General features: G+C 40.7%; 1 protein-coding gene across 3 annotated transcripts in view; it reads right to left on the reverse strand.

Annotated features, from left to right (window-relative positions):
* Positions 1-578: 578 nt before the first annotated feature.
* Positions 579-22,221, reverse strand: part of SPTBN5 (spectrin beta, non-erythrocytic 5) — a 404,631-nt gene continuing 382,988 nt past the window's right edge. For 2 of the 3 annotated variants that reach the window (XM_077464540.1, XM_077464539.1), the window contains exons 63-71: positions 19,332-19,424; positions 14,069-14,158; positions 13,602-13,658; positions 9,062-9,151; positions 8,459-8,550; positions 7,809-7,894; positions 6,891-6,948; positions 3,355-3,410; positions 579-2,366 (exon numbers count right to left, since the gene is read on the reverse strand). In XM_077464540.1, coding sequence (XP_077320666.1) covers positions 2,242-2,366; positions 3,355-3,410; positions 6,891-6,948; positions 7,809-7,894; positions 8,459-8,550; positions 9,062-9,151; positions 13,602-13,658; positions 14,069-14,158; positions 19,332-19,424 — 747 coding nt within the window. In that variant the 3' untranslated portion in view covers positions 579-2,241. The remainder of the gene's footprint in view (positions 2,367-3,354; positions 3,411-6,890; positions 6,949-7,808; positions 7,895-8,458; positions 8,551-9,061; positions 9,152-13,601; positions 13,659-14,068; positions 14,159-19,331; positions 19,425-22,221) is intronic. The other variant, XM_077464541.1, reaches the window with a different exon arrangement.

A 22,221-nucleotide genomic window follows, 5' to 3' on the forward strand; every position in this document is an offset into this window, starting at 1 on the left:
GTTGTGAGTGATTGACAGATGTTGCGGCTATGTGTAGGGTTTTACGAATGATTTGTAAGTTTGATATTGAGGTTTAGTGACACTGACAAGATATATAAAAATGCGTGAAATGAAAATGTCAACCGAAAACCCTACCTGGGACAGCCGAGCCAGACGCGCTGTACGCAAACTACGAACGTAAACGAGAGCCTCGAAATACTTCGAACAAGGGAAGTCACGGACGCTAATGAGTTTTCAAAGAGTCAGTCTAGTGACGTGGCATCGCACTCAGGAAACCGACTGTATCACGCACAGGAAACTGACAAAGACCACAGGCGAGCAGGCTGATTAAATACCAGAAAGGAGAAATCACACGTCTACAGTTATCCCTGAATCAGAAGTAAAAGCAGGATCTCCCCATACAGGGACACCTGTTCCAGTGGCAGCTGACCACTGCGTTCTGTGTGAGAGAAGCAATCTGGATGCTGCAGGGCAACATAAAAATAATACAGTCTCTTCAGTGTTGCATTAAATGTACTTTTTTTCCCCAATAAGCAAATAAATGTATTACTAAAAAGATGACCATGACATAAATAAAATTAGTTTCAGAATTTTTACTTTTCTTTAATTAAGATTTTTAAATGAATACATTTTAAACTAATGTTAAGACAAGCATCCATTTCTACATATTTATAACATCTTAGTTATTAAAATAGATCATTAAAAATAAATATGTGTAAATATATTGAAATGTTGATAATTGCACAACTGGTAAATTTTTTCCCTGAGTAAGTATGGTAAGAGGTAATGCCAGTGGATGTAATGTAGATCATTGGAGCACGGGAAGACAAGTAGTGTGTGTGTGTGTGTGTGTGTGTGTGTGTGTGTGTATATATATATATATATATATATATATATATATATATATTTATATATATATATATATATATATATATAGTTTGTTCACCAGAAGCCTGCATCTCCTTCTCTCCAACATAACTTGGAGAAACCCCACCGGGACTGGCACATGCACTGGAAATGATTTTGAATCTGACTGCTTAATGTGAGGCACCACAGACATCTTAAAGTGACACTAAAATTTTAATAAAGAAAAGTATCTTTAAAGCATAACTCCAGATGTCTCTCCACTTTAAATAGTTTGTTGGGGCCAAACTGATCCAAATTAACAATTTCCATTAAAGTGGTTGTAAACCTTTCCATATACCCAGTGAAGTAACTGGCCTTAGGTGATACACAGAGCTGAAACAAAGCCTCCTACATAAGGTGTACCTTTTTTTCTGCAGCCTTCTCTTCTCTACCTCTGTTCACAGTGCTGAATTTTAAAGCTTGTCTGAGAGTTCAGAAAAAGAGGGAGAAGAGCTGAAGTTACACTCTGCAGGTCTCAGTGAGGAGAGCTCTGAGAGCTGATTGGAGGGACGAGACACACCCCCTCCACACAGCATGCAGGAACAAAGCTGAGGCTGTCAATCAGCTGGAGCTTCCTCTCCGTCACCGTTTTTCTCTTGGTGTCAGGAAAACTTGTCTGAAGTGATTCATGCTTATAGAAGAGGAACAACGCATCAGCCAGAAATTACACTTAGTGATCTGAATTAAGACAAGTATACATTATAGAGGGATATGCTTTGATCATATTTCATGTCTGATGTTTACAGACACTTTAATACATGTAATACTGTATAAACTGTATGTAGCAACAGAGCTATGTTTTGGCAGTGGGGGACTTCCCATCTCATTCCTGAAACTAGATTGAGACAGACTAAGTGCTGGTGAGCCATTCACAGGAAGCATTATATCTTTATGAAGGAAAACAAGGCTTCCCCTAATTGGCTGAGGTGGAGAGGTGGGTGTATGTTATCACAATAAATATATACATACAGGTTTTTTATACAGTGATGACAGCAGCCACATGTATTAGGAAAGGAATTGGTTTGTTGGGGCCTGCGTTGCTGCGTTGGGGCCAGTTGAATGAATTGGACTGAAGTCAATGACAAACCTGCCATGGCAGGCAGCACAAAAAGTGCTCCTACAGTTTTCCTATTATGGGAAATTGTATTACCAAATTTTCCAGAAACTTGGAAACAATAGATTTTGCATGCAAAATGTCTGCTGGCCATTTCTAGGCTATAGTTGTCCATTCTGCCCCCATTGTTGTAAGCCAGATTTCAGCAGTGCATAAAATCTATGGTACTTGTGTGACATTACATATAATACATGGCAAAGGTGCTCCCACCACACTGCAATTTACTTCTTGAAAAACTTCTTAAAAACATTTTTTTCTTTTTTGTGTTTCTCTTTGGTATCATCTGTCTCCAGTAGATTTGGGGTGTAGGAATTTCCTATGTCGCTCCTTTCGGAAGTGATGTAAACTGTGGAAAAGAGGGAAGATTCATCAATGGTTTGGTCTGGTTCTCCTTGGTCATTTCACCTTACCAGTCCTTAGCCAGGAAGATCCATATGCTGGATCCAAAAGAATTACTCATAACAATACAATTGATTTTCATGAGTATACATATCAGCCTATTCAGCCCTATTGTCATCTTAGGTCTATGGTCAGCTTCAGGCTGGGTTCACACTATTGCGACCTGGATGCGGGTTTCTAAGCATCCAACTGGCATGACAGGAGATTGTGACCGGCTTTTAATGGAGCCAGTTCACACATCTCCTGGGAGCGCACCGCAGAAGAGTCCTGTGCATCTTTGGCTCCATTTCGGAGCAAAGGGGGGTCCATGGTCAAGTCCATCTGACGTCCCCCAACAACCGATGGAGCACCAGCCGCCACTGGTGTCTTCATCTCACCAGTCACCTATACCAGAACCAGCACAGTCAAAGAACCATAGATTAAGGTAGATGTAAGTGTGTCAAAAAATAAAAATGTAAAGATTCCCCTGGCTGGAGTTTAGTTTTAAAAGTGCAAAGCCAGTCATCTATAGCCAGTAAAGGCTGGTGGGGTTTAGCACCAACCTAGGCAGATGCCCTGTATACAGACTTGGCTGGAGATCCAACAGCAGGCAAACATAAAATATTTTTGCAAGAAAACACACGTAATTGCTATCTTCATTAGACCCGTACTTTTAGTTTACATGTTTTTAGGACCTGATAAGTTCACTTTAATTTCTTCTAAATAAAATGTATAAAAATTTTGAGAATGCATGACCGTCCTCTAAACTGTCACAAATCACAAGGTTTTTATTGTGCAGGAGCTGATAGGGTGAGGTTATAATCATTTGAATAAAGATCATTCTACAATACAACTTTCTGAGTTGATAACAGGATTTACATGAAATACAATGTAAGACAATGATCACCATCACTCTATTGATTACCGATTATTAGCAGTCTGCAATATTCCCTTACCTCTACTGGCAGAAAATGAATGTCCATTTGTGTCTGGCTCCAATGATAATGTCCTCCTTCAAAGATAGTAAAGGTATTTTAATGTAACAGAAATGTATCAATTTTTTGTAATTCCCTGTTTTATAGTAATAGACAGATAAGTCTACAGTAACCACTACTGTATCTATGCCATTATAAAGTAGACCAGCCATTCTCAACCAGAGTTTCATAGAATCTTTCAGGGGCTGCTAGGAGTGTCTTGAGCTGGGGCTGAATGGCTCACTATTTGATGGTGCCTGCACAGCTCTGGGACCATTGTCCCTTGGCAGAGTCAACTGCATGACACAAAAAATCTTTATAGCTTTATGTTAGGGTGGCATTCTAAACCACTACTGTATGGGACATTCTTCCCATGGCCAACAATTAATTGGTTTTAACAGGGGTTCCCCGAGACCTGAACATTAAGCCAAGAGTTCCTCTGGGGAGAAAGTTTGAGAAAGGCAGAAGTATAAACTTTCATTATGGAAATTGCTGAATTTTGTTATAAATCTTATTCTACTGATCAGTCTTTACTGGGACTCTATGGTATAAACAAGGATTTTCCATTACTAAAAGATCATCCCATTGAAACATGAGGCGTTACAGTAATAGCCTAATGATCTATAGCGTCTAATGGAAAGAGGTGTTAGGAACCAATCAGATTCTCCTTTTTATTCTTCCATATTCCATGGTAAATATAACCATGTGATAAAAACAAAAACTTTTCTCCATTCAATGACTTTTAATCATAAAGATCAATCCAACCCATTTATGATAAATTAAATATTATTAGGTAGGATGATGAAATCATCAGCATAGTTTATCCTTATCTTGAAATGTGTTCGTTGTTAGCATAAAGTAATTTCATAAAAATACAGACCACAATACTGTAAGTTCACATAGCCAAACTCTGCCACCATCCAACTATTTCCTTCTTAAAGGGTAAGTTCACCTTTCGTAACATGTTACATATTACACCCAAAATCAGGGTAAAGTCTGTTACGAATGGACCAGCCCCCAACCCACTCCCTGCCCCCCCAATCCCACGCTCCGACAGCTAGCGGGGATCTTCTCTACCTGCTCCCACCCCTGTTCGCTGTCACAATTTCAATAAAACGCTGCCAAGCGGTGCTCTGTCTACTTTGGAGCGCTGTGGTCTGCTTACTCGTACGATGTACGGATACAGATCTGCAAGAGACCTACATGACACCAGCGATCTGCTGATTGCTGGTGCAATGCTTTAGAGGCTCTAGAAACAAAAAATAATAAATGCACATTTTATTTCCTGCAAAAAAATTTGAGTTTGTTATATTTTTTAAAAGGTGAACTTATCCTTTAAAGAGGAAGTAAACCCTGATGAGTTTACTTCCTCTTTCATTCCCTGCAAAGGCAAAGCATAATGGACTACTATGCATTGCATAGTAGCCCATTATGTGTCACTTACCTGACACAGGAGCCAGCGAAGTCACTGCTGTCCCCTGTAGTGCGCAGCATCCATCTTCTTGGTGGGGTCTCGCAGCTACGCCGCTGTCATTCAGCGAAGCCGCGATGCGCACAGGAGTCAAGACGCGCGGCATTGCGCGGCATCTTCGTTATCGAGGACGCCACGCTCAGTGCGCCGTAGACAGCGGTGCCTGTCTTTGGGCAAATATCTCCTAAACCGTAGGTCAAAGTGGTTTGTAAGGGTTTACAACCACTTTAAATGTTGTCGGACTGTCACCCTAATTGAATGGCTTCAATATATTAGGATGAACTCCAGGCAAACAGCTAAATACACCATATACAATACTTGTGCTGCCACCCAACAAAGTATAGAAACACTGAAATTGGTGCATAAATAAGCATACAAATATATTTAAAATGTATTTTACATATATTTTTTTATGCACCTGATAGAGTTTTTTAATTATATATTTTGCATTGTGGGATATAATGGTTAAAGTGTTACTAAACCCAGGACCCTGCATTCACTATATCTGGTCTCCCACAGTACACAGGACATGGAAATGTAATTATTTCAGTAAATATAAACTGCTAAATATCTTTTCACATCAGCAGTATATAGCTTTCTTGTGACTTGTATGAGTGTCTGGTTAAAGCTTGTAGGAGGAGTTTTCATTCTGCACTTACAGTTCTATCAGGATGTAGGACCTTCTATCTGGACAGTGCTGATTGGCCCTGTGCTGATCACATGCACCCTCCCAAGAAAAAAAAAAACCTCTCTAGCAATACACACCAAACTGAGCATGTGCAGCCTGTTCCCTGGCTCTGTATTATCAGGAAATACATTGGGGACAGTGGAAGGCGAGTGGATCAGAGGAAACAGAATCAAACAGCCTTTTTACACAATTCGGAGGATTAACCCCCTTAGGTTCCTCTATAACAAGCATACTTTACTGCATATACAGACTGATTTTACTGTTGTGGGTTTAGTAATACTTTCATTTTGACTAAATCCCAAAATATATATAAAATTACTTTTACATATATTTTTTATGCACCTGATAGAGTTTTTCAATATATAGTTTGCATTGGTGGGATATAATCACTAGCGCCCCCTATATTTTAAATCACCAATGGGAGATTGTTTATCTTCCAAAGGAATTGTCCTTCTTTTCATCTAGTCCTGAGGTTTAAGCAGCCCTGCCACATAGCAGGCCCAGGTTGGTGGCATTTTTTTTGTTAATGCTGTTAAGCAGTACAGCCTTGTTACCTTCCTGCCCGGAGACTGAGACTGGAAAGTAAAGGAGAAGCAACAGACTGATGAACTCATCCCTCTGCTCATTCATCCAGCCAGTGTGGTCTGTGTTAGCAGAGCACACCTGATTGACCTTAAATGCTGATACAAGACCACATTTGGGCATGTTCACTAGTTTTATTTAAAATACATGTACTGTAAACTTTTTTAATGAATGCATAATTGCATTAATTGCCATTTTTATATCTGCCAGGAGTTCTTCTATAAAGTCACTGACCAAGAACAAGCTTGCAATTGAGCCTCTTCTCTGATTACACTTCAGCTGTCAACAGATGTCATGAATTTAAAAATTGAATGAGCTGGGTGGAAAATTACTATCCGGACATTGTATACTATCATATGCAGTCAATATTTGGCAGTGCCACTGTATTCAGGCAGCTGCAGATGCCATGGCTGCTGAATACAATAGCTGGCAGTGGAATTTCTTCTATCCACGATGTTTAGCATGGATGGGGATATCGGTGGATTTTAGTTCATTCAGCCTGTGGGCTGAACGAGAGAAAATCTAACCATGAATGGTCATTTTTACTTTTGCATACTTGCCACAGTGGAATGGATAACTAACCCAATAGAGGCAATTCAGCATTGAAGGATGGAACAGTAAAACATTATGCATAGCTTATTGACTGGCTCTCTTTAAATTGAATGAATGAATATCTAACTGGTTCCACATAGGGTGCTCATAGTGGCTTGTAGATCTGCACAATACTGGTCATTTTTTATGAGAAATATTTCTATATTGCCACTCATTATTACTGACCTTGGGATTTCATGAATTGGAGTATAGGCTTTTACTTCTCTTTTCACTTCAGGTTCATCTAAAAAAAATGTAAAAAAATATTTTAGTTTAGTATAAAATCATTTATATTTTGAGGTGAGGCTGAATGGTGCAGCTCTAGATACAAATAAAAAACATTGTTACAACAATATGGGAACACACAATAGTGTGCAATCACATTTATGACCAGCAGGGGGAGATAAAGAACCATTCCACTGAAAATGCAATTAGCAGGGATTTTCGCTATAACTGAATTTACAGTGTAAGAATGCTATTTAAGCAATGTAGTATGAAACTTTACCAAACCTCAGAGGACAGAAAGGCTCCACCAAACATTCTCAGGCTCACGTAATAAAAGTGGAAAAGAGGAATTGTTGCCATAATGTTCACTGAAACCAGATGAAAATATTAAAGTTGAACTATAGGCAAACCTTTTTTTTTGGATAGAGCAAGGGAGGGTTATAACTCCTATCAGAAGAAATCCCTGCAAATTAAAGGAATTCCTTGGGAATGCCCAGGTCAAGCTGTAGCAAAGAAGGTTTTTCACTTTAACACATAGAATGCATTAAGGTGACTTTATAATCACTTTAAATAGCTTGTGGCTAGGCCTAATTTTTTTCCTCTAATGGATATATATATATATATATATATATATATATATATATATATATATATATATATATATATATATCTTTTTTAGTAAATTGGCATTTAGATCAGTTTATGCAGCATTTACTGTGTATTTCTTATTTTTGAAATAATTACTGCATAACCTGAAAATGAATTGAGATTTTCAATATCGCATGCGATATTTGGATGAAATGAGTCATGTGATCCAAATATCTCATGCACTATTGCTTTGTGAATTGAGCCCCCAGACTGCTACAGATCAGTACATACCTGTCCTTCTATGAATTGTTTGTATCCAGACATCCATCTTTCTTGCTGTAGGAGCTGAAAAGATGTATTCTGAGCCATCAGTGGTCCTAGAAGTACAGGATATATACATTTTATACAGTGCCATTTCAGAAGTCAACTTATTTGCTTAATAAGTATATTGAGTTTAAACAATAATTAAACATTATGCTTTAAAAACATATAGTAGGGAAGACCTCTACTCAAGCAATAAAGACAATGCTCATTTTTCTCTTTATATTTCATCATAGAGTCAGTCCACCCAAAACTATTTTCGTTTTTAGTAGATGCTGGAGAGCAATTTTTTGTATATTTCAGATACAATATTGGCTCTGCTCTTGACTTTCTGGGTCTACACGCCTGCTGTGACCATTACCATGGCTCCAACTCTCCCTGATGGATTTATAATTAAAAATATGGAGAATGTAAAAAGATGTGCTGCACCATCCATAGAAATACCATTGAAAATTAGGACAAGAAGATCTTACTGGTGGAGAAGCCAAGGTATATATATAACCAGGAGCTGATTTAGGCCACCTGTCTCTACCTATAATTAATACAGTACTTTTTAGTGGACTAATCCTTTACCGGGACATGCAGAATGGATTTTTTTTAAATACAAATGTGAAGAATACCTGACAGAAAACATGTTCACTTTGTCTGCTGAATCCTTCATCTTCTCACAGATGGCATCAACCATGCTGACAGATGGAATTGCAGTTTCATTCTGGAAGACATGTGATATACACATTATTTGTGGGGAGCAGGTTACATCTTTAGGTCTCCATTAATGTTAATGCAAACCCTATCACTAAAATCTTATACAAGCTTTTACACAGCAATGTCACTTTAAGTCATTTTAAACATTTTAAATCTGCAGCTTTCATTAAAAAAAAAATCTTGCCATAAAGGTACTCGTAAGGTAACCCTGTCACCAGGGCTTCCAGTGGACATGACAAGTGGCCATTTTATCACATTATGCAGGTTTGGTCCGCCATTGTAACAAGCAGGAAAGCAGGCTGAGAAATGCAATGCAGCCAGTGCTGGAGTGAATGTAGACATGAATTGACCGCAAAGAAGCTGCCAGAAATCAGCAGCACTGAGATGCAACAAAGGATGAAAAAAAGTGAAAAAAAATAAAATGGCTAAACTTTACTCAATAGGTGATTGCATCTACTTTACTGGACACAGCTTTGGGATAGTGATAGGAGCACAGACTCTATGCTGATTGGTGGTACCTTGGATTCATCCTTCTTGGCATAGTAGAAGCTCATCGTCTGGTCACGTAGTGTAATGTAGAAAGTGTTCCAGAAGCCGACTGGGTTGGTCTACAAAAAAATAAAAGGTGTTACAGAGGATGTCTCAATTATTTTATTAATGAATGCCACAGAATTTAAAGCCCAACTCCAACTAAAACTTTCTCTGCCATGTTCTGTGACTCCACTGGGCGACTCCCCCTTACTTTTAGCTACAGTAAATCAGTCATTATTAGTGAGAAACAGTGCAAAGCATCTCATGTAAAATTCATCCAATACATTTGGAGTTGGCATGGTACAAGCTATAGAGGTAAAGCCAGCTATTTTCCATTTACAGAAAGAGTAATACAGTAGTACCTACACAACTGCGAGAGCAATCAATATTGTACGTAAAATAAGTAGACTTTTACTATTAAGGTCTTGAACCACGCTATCTGTCTGCTAAACTGCAAGTAGCCTGTTGTTTTCTCTGTTCGCGTCTGTCCTGGTGTGGCACCATAGCATTGTATATAAGTCCTGGGACAACATAGTACCGGTAGGCCTGCTTGTCTTAAGGGAAAGCAGGCTGCTATAGGTGAAGCGCATAGTAGCTACCTATAGTGTCTGATCACCTGTATTGAGGTAGATGTGACATTCGTGACATGAAGCTTCTGAAAGAAGGTTTTGGGAGCTAGGAGCAGTATGATTTGGAACAAATAAAGTAACCTTGGCAATACATCCATTTTGATAACATTAATTTTTCCAAACCATATCATCAGTATTGGGGACCATCTGTGGAGATTCAACTTAATTTCCACTTACTTTTTATGCATGTGACACCTGGCTAAAAATAAAGGGAATAGAGTCACCACAACAGGCAGACATACACAGAGCTTCTAAAAAGTTCCCCACTCTGATCAATAAAAATATATTTATTCAAATCTATGTTGCATTGGAGAGATCTTACATCACCTTTTGCCTGGCACATGCAAATATCAGCTTCTAACCGAAGCTGGGAGCTGTGACATAACCCTACATCCCATAATTAAAAAAATGCTCTTTTCTGTTAATCTGTGCAATCTACAGGCATACCCCACTTTTAAGTATACAATGGGGCTTATTTACTAAAGCTGGAAAGTGCAAAATCAGGTTAACTTCTGCATAGAATCCAAAGAGCTTCTGTCCCCAGCGTGTTCAATTAAGCTTTGGTAATAAAACCTGGCAGCTCATTGGTTTCTATGCAGAAGTGAGCCAGATTTTACACTTTCCAGCTTTAATAAATAAACCCCATTGTGTACTTAAAAGTGGGGTATGCCTGTATAAAGGCATTGTATGAACTGTGCAGTGCTGCTTTGCATTGGTATACTATATGGCCAAACGTTTGGCCATATAGTGTATCAATGTGGACACCTGACCTATATGACCTTGTTGCACATCCCATTCCAAAACCATGAGCATGAATATGGAGTACTCCAATCCCCCCACCTTTGTAGCTGTAACAGGCTTCACTCTCCTGGGAAGACCTTCAACAGATTTTGAAGGGTGTCTGTGGGAATTTATGTTTATTCAGCCAAAGGGGCATTTGTTATATCAGGTGCTGAAGTTGGACAAGAAGACCAGGTTCATGGTGTTCCTGTTCAGCCTAAAAGTGTTCAGTAAGGTTGAGAATCTAAAACATCTCCATAAAAAATAAAAAATTAAAACCCACAAGGAAGTTCCTTATGGTGTAGCAATTAGAAATACATATATTGATGATGAACAAAAGACAAATGAAATGGAGTACGTACATCTGTAAGGCTACTGAACACATGTAAAGGGGTTACATCAACTCATTAAAGAGCTTTCAGAACATGACTGACTTCGCACAGAGATGGTCAGGGTCAGATGGTCCTACCTGAAATGGTCTGTGGATCTTCAGCATATAAAATGAAAGCTCTTTTGCCCCCAAAAACTGGGAAGTGGTGTTAGCAGAGGTGCCTGTCAGGAAAGAATGTGATTGGAAAATGTATCTTCCGTGACAGACAGCCCCTGTCAGTCGAAGATGGTGTGTATCTGCCACACAGAGTTTTGAGGTTCATGAGGTAAATAGAGGTCTGTAGCAGGACGCTAGGGGTTAAGCACTGGTCACACCTTGCTCCCCACCTGGGGTATAATTTTGCCTTACCTCAGTTAATCAGGTTGGTGCTGAGAGAGGAGAAGCAGGCTGTGAGGGAACATGCCAGCAGGACTAGAGCAGAGCCAGTGAGGTCTATTTATTATTATTATTATTTTGATGGACTTTTGCTTTGGGGCTATGTTTTCTAGCCTTGTGCGGGAATCCTTTTCTGTTTTCTATATATGCTGACCAGTGGCGGCCCATAATGCAGGGTGTGCCACCCCCCATTCTAAATGTGGGGCGAGCGAACGCATGGATTCCAATGATTTTTTTTGTGAAGCACGTGATTAGAGCCAGAGGCTCTAATAGGCTTCAAAAAAGGGTTGGGTGGGTGACAATAGCGATTGGCTGAAAGGAGGGAGGAGAAGCACGGCCACCGTGATGCTGAGGAGGAGGTGGGTGCATTGTTTGCTGCCCCCCCCCGCCCTCAAGCCCCCAAAAATATACCACCAGTCGCCACTGATGCTGACCAAATAAACCTTGCACATGGCTGGATTACCTCTTTGAGAACTCTCCACTTGAAGCTGATCGCCCAAACTTCATAAAGTAGTTTTTTATTGATCATAAATAATACATAAACATCTGCTTTATGAAGATACAGTTTCCAAGCTCATCCTGATGGGTTCTTCTTCCAAAATCCCTTCCCATTTTTTTGTTTTGGGAGGGGTAAAGACTTTTTTTTTTTTTTTTTAACAACAAGGTTGGTCTTTATTGAAAAAAGGAAAATAGACATGGTATGATACAAATACTTCTTGACAAAAGGATATAGCAGTTACATAGATTAGGTAAACAGCCATGTAAGAAAATTAGCAAATCGGCATATCACCAAGAGTTAAAGTGGTTGTAAACCCTTACAAATCACTTTGACCTACAGGTAAGCCTAGATTAAGGCTTACCTGTAGGTCCAAGAAATATCTCCTAAACCTACACGGTTTAGGAGATATTTGCCAAAACACAGGCACCGCTGTCTACGGCGCATGCGCCGTAGACAGCGGCGTGCAGGCGCACTGAGCACACCGCTGTCAACGGCGATATGCCGCGAGTGGCGGCTCCCGTGCACATGCATGGGAGTGACGACATCATGGCTTCGTCGAATGACAGCACGGAACAGCGAGACCCACTAAGAAGATGGAGGCTCTGTACACAAGGAGACAGCGGTGACATCGCTGGACCCTGTGTCAGGTAAGTGACACATAATGGACTACTATGCGATGCATAGTAGTCCATTATGCTTTACCTTTGCAGGGAATCAAAGAGGAAGTAAACCCATCAGGGTTTACTTCCTCTTTAACAGGTGCCACATTCCTACAGAATAAACATCCATAAATCAAGGGGGTCTTGGGAAGAGGGAAGGGGGTGAGGCTCCCTCAAAGTCAATTAAGAAAAGAGTATAAACGTTGATAAAGAAAAAGACAAAAAAAGAAAATACAACAAATTTGACATGTCGGCAGTTAGTAGTCATCTAACAGGTGGCCTAGATGGGGTCAGTCCATGGCTGCCAAATTCAAACTTCATGGAGCACCCTCTACTCATATATGTCAACTTGTACAATGGCAGTACTGCATTGACCGACTTTTCCCATGCACCCACAGTGGGGGGCAGACGGGAGGTCCATTTTAACAGGATCTCTTTTTTGGCATAGAAAAGCAGAAGTGAGAGCAATGTCTTAGTATTTCTAGGTCTTTGTTCATCATCTTGTACACCTAACAGCGCAAGCTCGGCCGTTAAGGGAGTATCTATCTGAAGGCGAACATTAATATACTCCCCCACCGTGGCCCAAAACCGTGTCAGTCTGGGCCAGGACCAAAACATGTGGAAGTAAGTGCCCTCAGATGATTGGCAGCGCGGGCAATTCGGCGAACGCGATGGATAGATTTTGTGCAGCCTCTGAGGTGTATAGTACACCCTGTGCAAAAATTTAGTTTGTATTAGTTTGTCCCTAAAGGATATCACTAAAAAGACCTTTAATTTTACAATAAGGTTGAGGCTAGGGCTCTGCGCAGGCCACTTTTGGAGTGTCCACATAATTTTGGCCACGTAGGGTATGAATACAACTGGTGCTGTTTTGAGAGGCTATTAAAAAGGCAAATGTGTGAAGCCAGGGCAAAGGGTCCCAATAAGTTTTCAGTCATTACAAGAACCAGTAATTCCCAGCCCTTCCTCACTTAATCTTGTACTCTGCCCTGGTAACATACAAAAAGGATGAATGAAAAATGACCATTGGACTAAAATGTTAGAATGATTGTTATGGGTTCCTGTGTGGTTTTCCTGCTCTATGGAATTCCCAGAATACAGGTACTGAGCAATAAGCAGAAGACAATCACACTGCCTCTACTTCTATATCAAACAGAAATCACAAACCCATGTCACTATAGCTCATTACTGTACCTTTCCACCTGGTAGGAATTTCTGTTTGGTCTCCAAGAATCCATTAACTGCGGGTGTCTGCAAAAAATAAAAACCCTCAATAATTCAGAATGATATGCGGATGACAAGATCAACCCTGGTAAGGACAGCTCTGCAGAACAGGTTTGTGCACGTCATAAGAGAATTATGGAAACTGCCATTGCTGATCTCTCCTTTTGACCATGCTAGTTTCCTGGTTATCATCCTGCTGCATTGGCTTTGACTGGGAATAATTATAGAGATATGGATTTTGGCACTGACACTCAGACCATGCTAACTAGAACTTTTAAATGCAAGCTAGCAAATGGCAGTTCACATAAGTGCGCGTTATTATTTATCTAAAAATGCATAAAAACAGATGTAAAATAAAAAGATAATCTATTTTGATTTGTCATACACTTTACCGCAATTCATAGAGGCGCATTAACATTAAGATCTACTGTACTTACCAAAGGTGATTTTGGTGATAAATCAGGTGTTTTTGAAGGTACATTTGGAGAGTCCAGCTTAAGCTCTGTTGGAGGCTGAGCCTTCACCTCCTGAATAATAAAGACAAAGAAGTCATATTGACTACAGAAATCATGCATAGACTGATGATCTCCAAAGCAGGATGACCCCACTCTGTTACACTAATATCGTATGCTGTGAAAAACAAACACCTTTCTTCACTGGTCAATAAAAATCTTCCTAATACCATAGGCCTCATGCATGTGAGCAGGTTGCCTACAGTGTATTAGTCAGAGAGCACAGCATGTTAACGTATTAAGGACGTTGTGATTCAAAGACAAATTAATTCATAAATGTATTTAAAAAATGAATTATAACTACTGAAACGTACAATAACTATTATGTCCTTTACAATTTTTTGCATATTTTTGTTGTATTTATGTCATTTTAGATAAAAAGAAAAAAGTCCAAATAACATCTTTTAAAATGTAAAGCAGATTTCCCACAATGTATATACAGTATCTCACAAAAGTGAGTATACCCTTTAAATTTTTGTAAATATTTTATTTATTTTTTTGCATATTTTTTGCATATTTTTTGCATATTTTTGTTGTATTTATGTCATTTTAGATAAAAAGAAAAAAGTCCAAATAACATCTTTTAAAATTTAAAGCAGATTTCCCACAATGTATATACAGTATCTCACAAAAGTGAGTATACCCTTTACATTTTTGTAAATATTTTATTATTGTATCTTTTCATATGACAACACTGAAGAAATTACACTTTTCTACAATGTAAAGTAGTGCATGTACAGCTTGAATAACAGTGTAAATTTGCTGTCCGCTAAAAAAACCTCAACACAGCCATTAATGTTTAAACCGCTGGCAACAAAAGCGAGTAAGTGAAAATGTCCAAATTGGGCCCAAAGTGTCAATATTTTGGGTGGCCACCATTATTTTCCAGTCACTGCCTTAACTCCCTTGGGCATGAAGTTCACCAGAGTATCACAGCTTGCCACTGGAGTCTTCTTCCACTCCTCCATGACGACATCACGGAGCTGGTGGATGTTAGAGACCTTGCGCTCCTCCACCTTCCGTTTGAGGATGCCCCACAGATGCTCAATAGGGTTTAGGTCTGGAGATATGCATGACCAGTTCATTACCTTTTACCCTCAGCTTCTTTAGCAATGCAGTGGTCATCTTGGTGGTGTTTTTGGGGTCCTTATGTTGGAATACTGCCCTGCTGACCAGTCTCCAAAGGGTGGAGCTCCTGCTCTGCTTCAGTATGTCACAGTAAATGTTGACATTCATGGTTCCCTCAGTGAATTGTAGCTCCCCAGTGCCAGCAGCACTCATGCAGCCCCAGATCATGACACTTCCACCACCATGCTTGACTGTAGGCAAAACACACTTGTCTTTATACTCCTCACTTGGTTGTTGCCACACACGCTTGGCACCATCTGAACCAAATAACTTCATCTTGGTCTCATCAGACCACAAGACATGGTTCCAGTAATCCATGTCCTTAGTCTTGTCATCAGCAAACAGTTTTCAGGCTTTTTTGTGCATCATCTTTAGAAGAGGCTTCCTTCTGGGATGACAGCCATGCAGACCAATTTGATGCAGTATGCAGAGTAGGGTCTGAGCACCGACAGGCTGACCCCCACCCCATTCAACCTCTGCAGCAATGCTGGCAGCACTCATACATCTATTTCCCGAAGACAACCTCTGGATATGACGCTAGGCGTGTGCGCTCAGCTTCTTTGGTCAACCATGGCAAGGCCTGTTCTGAGTGGAACCTGTCCTGTTAAACCGCTGTATGATTCTGGCCACCGTGCTGCAGCTCAGTTTCAGGGTCTTGCCAATATTCTTATAGCCTAGGCCATCTTTATGTAGAGCAACAATTCTTTTTTCAGATCCTCAGAGAGGTCTTTGCCATGAGGTGCCACATTAAACTTTCAGTGACTAGTATGAGAAACCTGAGACCTTGTAACACTAACGAGTCACATGACACCGGAGAGGGAAAATGGCTAGCAGTTTAGACATTAATGGCTGTGTGTTGAGCTATTTTGAGGGGACAGCAAATTTACACTGTTATACAAGCTGTACACTCACTACTTTACATTGTAGCAAAGTGTCAAATCTTAAAGTGGGGTGCCCCAAACAAAAAAATATTTAAAAGTCAGCAGCTACAAATACTGCAGCTGCTGACTTTTAGTAATCGGACACTTACCTGTCCCAGGGTCTAGCGATGCGGGGGAAGGAAGCCCCCCTTGTTCCCCGCTCTGCATGCGTGAGCGGCGCCGCGCGCTGTGATACGCCGCACAGTCATCTTGGACACGTGACAGGTCCCAGATGACTGTGCGGTGCGAGGGGAAGTGATGTCACCAGCCCGGGCAATGAAGGAGGCAGACTACGAGGGGCCCCCTAGCAACAGGCATTTAGAGGTGACTACATTTTTTTTTATTTATTTATTTTTTTTTTATTCATTTTAAGCAATGTTTTTTTTTTTGGTGGCAACACCACTTTAAGTTTATCACATGAAATTATATAATAAAATATTTACAAAAATGTGAGGGGTGTACTACCTATCTCCAGCCCACTCTGGTCCAATCACATGATTTCCTGTGTCAGCTAGCATCAACTGCAGGGGAAAGGAGAGAGTGCCCATCAACGGCTAGGAAGGCCTGAAACATTTGTTGTTGTCAGTTCCTCCTCTCCCCTGCAGCTACCACAGAGTGACACAGGGGAGCTGGATCACATGACCAGACCAGAGTCGACTGAAAATATGTAATTACTGTATATACATTGTCTTGAAAAAGTATTCATACCCCTTGAAATTTTGCACATTTTGTCATTTTACAACCAAAAACAAATTTATTTTATTGGGATTTTATGTGATAGACCAACACAAAGTGGCACATAATTGTAAAGTAGAAGGAAAATGATAAATAGTTGTACTTTTTGGCCAAAAAGCAAAATGCTATGTGTGGTGGGAAAACTAACACTGCAAATCACCCTGAACACACCATCCCCACCGTGAAACATGGTGGTGGCAGCATCATGTTGTGGGGATGCTTTTCTTCAGCAAGGGCAGGGAAGCTGGTCAGAGTCAATGGGAAGATGGATGGAGCCAAATACAGGGAACTCTTAGCCCTTAGCCCACGGTCGGATATTCAGACGGAAAATGTCTGCGTTGTCGGATAATCCGACTGTGTGTGGGCTCCATCGGACTGTTTCCGTCGGAATATATCCGACTGACAAAGTTTCAGAGCTGGGCTATAAAATTTTCTGACAACATGATCCGATCGAACTTTGTCCGATCGTTTGTAGAGAATTCCGATCGGACAAGAGCCTCTGATGGAGGCTCTTTACCATGTGATCAGCCGCGTCCAATCACGGCTGATCACGATGTAAACAGGAAGAGCCATTGATCGGCTTTTCCTCACTCGCGTCTAACAGACGCGAGTAGAGGAGAGCTGATCGGATGCTCTCCTGACAGGAGGCGTCTGTGCTGATTGTTTATCAGTGCAGCCCCCCCTCGGATGCCCACCCAGGACCACCGGGATGCCGCCAGGACCACCAGGGATGGCCACCACACTGGACCACCAGGTATGCCAGCCTAGACCACAAGGGAAATGCCAATCAGTGCCCAGGCAGCTGCCAATCAGCGCCCATCCCCAATGCCTGCCAGTGCCATCAGTGATGCCTATCAATGCCTCATATCAATGGTCATCAGTGCCACCTATCATTACCCAGCAGTGCCACCTGTCAGTGCCACCCATAAGTACCCATCAGTGCAGCCTTTCAGTGCCCAGTGTCGCCTATCAATGCCCACCAGTGCCACCCATGAGTGCCCATCAGTGCCGCCTATCAATGCCCAGCAGTGCTGCATATCAGTGCTGCATATCAGTGCCACCCATCAGTGCTGCCTACCACCAAAAGAAAGCTCTATTTGTAGGAACAAAATGATAAAAATTCTGTTTGGGTACAGTGTAGCATGACCGTGCAATTGTCATTTAAACAGCGACAGCGCTGAAAGCTTAAAATTGGCTTGGCCAGGAAGGGGCTGTAAGTGACCTGTATTGAAGTAGTTAAAGTGACATCAACACAAGCCTGAACTTAGTGTTAAGACTGCAAAAGCTGCTATTTGCCATCCCTTGTTTCCTAATGTATTCGCTACTAAATACCTAATTCATAGCTAGGTGATCTGACATTAACAACCCATGACTTCTCCCTAATCTGTGCAGCTACATACTCCACTGCGGCTGGCAAGCATGCTCTGCCTTATGTTTTTGCTTGCAATTCATGGGCAGCACAATGGCTAAGTAGTTAGCAGTTCTACCTAGCACTAGGGTCGTCAGTTCAAATCCCAATCATAGCACTACCCGAACAGAGTTTACATGTTCTCCCTGCACCTGTGTGAGTTTCCTCTGGTTACCCTGGTTTCCTTCCACACTCCAAAGACATGCTTGTAGGTTAATTGGCTCAAGTCTAAATTTGTCCTAGTATGAATGTGAGTTAGGGACCTTAGTTTGTAAGCTCCTTGAGGGTTGGGACTGATGCAAATGTACAATATATATGTAAAGCGATGTGTAAATTGACAGCAATAACTACCTGTAATAAGTAAATATAATCAATATTCATAATTAGCTCAAGGAGACCAGCAAAGGCAGAGAATGCACAGCAGGAAGATCTCCACAATGTCACTGGGCATGCCCGGGTCCATGTCAAACCTGACTGACAGATCCAGAGCTGCACAGTAATGCTGAGATAAGTGGGTGGCAGCTGGTGAGATCCCCTAAGCTCACACGTTGTAGGGGAGCATAGTTTGGCATCTTTTCCCAGGGCACTGGATGACCTTGTCTCAGGCACTGTCCTCCATACAGGGGATACATTTTTTTCTAACCTCTTATATAAGTATACATTCTAGGTTAACTGTGCTGTGACAGTCTCTCAGGTATCAGCCATGATGAAGACAAGCCAACAGCAGCATCATCTTTGCAGAGCACGTGGCACTTTAATGATGCAAAGCTTTTGACCTGCTCCAGTATACACCGTTAACCCCTTGGCCCAAAAGTCCCATTTACAGCTGCCCCGCGCAAGCAGAAACATAATATACATATACAGGCCATTCATATGAGTATTTTACACATTATGTTTTAAACATCAGCAATGTTTTAAATATGCTCAAACTTGAGAATTGCATCTCTCTAATCTTACCAGATATTTCAGTCATATGTAGATTTTAGATTTCACTTACCAAAACGGAGACAGGACTGATTTCAGGAGCTGGTGTAGGCAGAACTGGGATATGTGAACGTTCATCCCTGATTTCAATCAAAGGTGTGACCTTCTGTGAACAAAAACACATATTACCTTACACAGTAAGATTATGTACCAAAACTCAAATGCAGTACTCCAAATCAAAGTGATTTCCATTTACTGAACAGTAAAAGATAGATAGTGATTAGTTGTTCTGTGTGATCACTTTACCTAACTGAATAAGCTTGTCCATGTACACATTTTTTAGACCTGGAAATTAAAATCAAGAACAGACGGTTTGAATTTCAAACATATTTTAAACCGACGTAGCCAATTTTTAAGACTACGTAGAAATTGCACTAACATTGAAGCTTTCAAAGTACAGGCTAATGTATTAAAAACCAGGTTTGTGGACAAAGGTTATAATCCCAATGATGTTGACCGTGAACTTCAACGTATGTTGGAGGTGAATAGGGAGTCCTTATTGGCAGTCAAACCCAAACAGGAGTCTGATAATAATTTTAAGTGGGCTATGTTGACCTCATTTTCCATCCAACATCGACAAGTTAAAGCAGTTTTTGCGAAACATTGGGAAATCCTTAAGCAGGACCGCATCCTCAACACCTCTTCGTCCGATCAAGCCATTGTCATTTTTAGAGGTGCCCCCTCCTTACAAAGCAAAATAGCCCCCAATATCATCAACCCACCTGTACGCCAGTCAATTTTTCATGAATTGAATGGCTTTTTCTCGTGCAGAAAATGCATTGTGTGTCAACATAACTCTGGGGTAGGATGTAAGACTGTGGATTTTACATGCTCCGTCACTAACAAAAAATATTCCATCAAACAGTTTAGCACGTATACGACCAGCTATATTGTATACTTGTATGTAGGAAACAATATGTAGGCCACACCATTCGTTCCTTCTCAGTTAGGGTTGCAGAACACATGGCATTGATCAAAAGTGGTGACACCAAACACACCGTTCCTAGGCATTACATATTACACCACAATCGTAGTCTTAACGGAACACAGTTTGTGGTGATTGACACGTACATCCCCCCTGAAGGGGGGGGGGGTGCTATGACCAGGGGTGTTTCCAGATTGGAAACCTTCTGGATCCATGCGTTACTGTCTTATTCTCCGTTTGGCTTGAACGTTGAATTAGACATTAACTCTTTCATTAATAATGCTTAAGAAATTCATATTAATTGTTGTTTTTTTTTGGCTTTTTGTTTTTGTATATGCCCAGAGAGGTAGTCTCTCTCTCTCTTGTTTCAATTTATTTCATTGCATTGTAGTTATTTGCACATGACCCCACATGAGAGTCTACTTCGCGTGTGTACATATAAACACTCCCCCTTTTTTTTTTTGGTAGGTCCAATTATATACTTATACACTTATTTTTTCTTTGATTAATACCACGGTAAATACATCTCATGATCCGTAATCTATAATTGCTATTTTTATTCATAACCAGCTCCCCTGTGTTTTCAGAGGGAAGCGTTTTTTCTATTTTTGGGATTTTTAATCTTATTCCTTTAATGTTTGTGTTACCGCATAGTCTATGAGTTTTTCAATGTGGATAACCAATAGTAGCCAGTTGTCATTAATATCATTACGTCCTTTTTTTCATAAGTTTTGTTTTCTTATTGAAGGTTTTTTGACTCCCAAAGTCCTACTTTCACACACCTGTCCGAATGTGAAGTTGTAGTGGGGCACAAGATTTTCTTGGGCCGGTGTGAGGGTGCATGTCTCTGGATTCTTGGAACACAATCCTGTCACGTTGTTGAGGCGCATGCCATAATCATGTGACCATGGACTGTGGTTGGAACGCAAGTGTGCCATGCTGGAACGCAAGTGCATCAGGCTGGTTAGGCACATGACGTCACCATGCGCCTTCCGGCGGCGTCGCGGAATAATGTGCATCTCGGTTATCACCCCCTACATCGAGGCTTGAACTGCAAGGTGTTTTTATGGGCCCGATTTCTCCACATTGAGGCTTGCAACTTTCTATCACAGCCATACCGTGGCATTTAATGCACGCCGGTTGGCCATGTTTACACACTAGAAGCAACATTACTATTAGGTTTTGGAATACATCACACATGATCTAGATTGAGGCGTGGAACGCACGCCAGTCGGCCATTTGTCTAAACCGAAATTAATATTAACAACATTGGAAACACAACAGGGATTTGGCTCTCATGTATGGGGTCACAGTCTCTATAAATATCTGGATGGCTGCAGTAGAGGGACACCCTAGACGATGTACTTGGAGACAAAACGCGTTGGGAAGGACTCCACTGTCGTTTGTTTTTTTAAAAAGCACTGATTTTAATCTTCTAAATGTAAGTTTTCCTACTTCATTAAAAGTATTGTGTACTTAAAACGGAATTGCGCTATGTATGTAACGTTCTGGTAAGCCTCCTAGTTTTCGGTGGTGGTAGCTCTCACTTCAACTATACATCCTGTTCACCGTTGGGATATTCACAGCATGAAGTGTTGGAACAATATTTAATTTCACATGGAACTTTGAATCACATTTAGATTTTTTGCTTACTTGGAATTTTTTTTCACAAAGCAGCAGACTTTGTGAAAATTAATATTTGTGTCATTCTCAAAACTTTTGGCCATGGCTGTACATGTTTAGTCAGAAAGACATAGCACTAACAAATTTAAATTTTATAGTCCACTGTGATGGCGCAATATGTGTAAACATGACTGTGCAGGCCCATGGGTACCAGGGTCTGACTCTGTTGCCCAGTGAATTACATAATCTAAAAAACATGATCTGACATGCCCCATCTCGTCCTCAGAAGCACAAGTCTATATGAACAAACTTATGATGATTATGGGTTTTGTAAGCATAGAGCACTGGAATGGAA

This window comes from Lithobates pipiens, unplaced genomic scaffold (genome assembly GCF_037356315.1).
Source record: "Lithobates pipiens isolate NorthernLeopardFrog02 unplaced genomic scaffold, aLitPip1_a1.2 Scaffold_30, whole genome shotgun sequence".
Taxonomy (NCBI): Eukaryota; Metazoa; Chordata; class Amphibia; order Anura; family Ranidae; genus Lithobates; species Lithobates pipiens.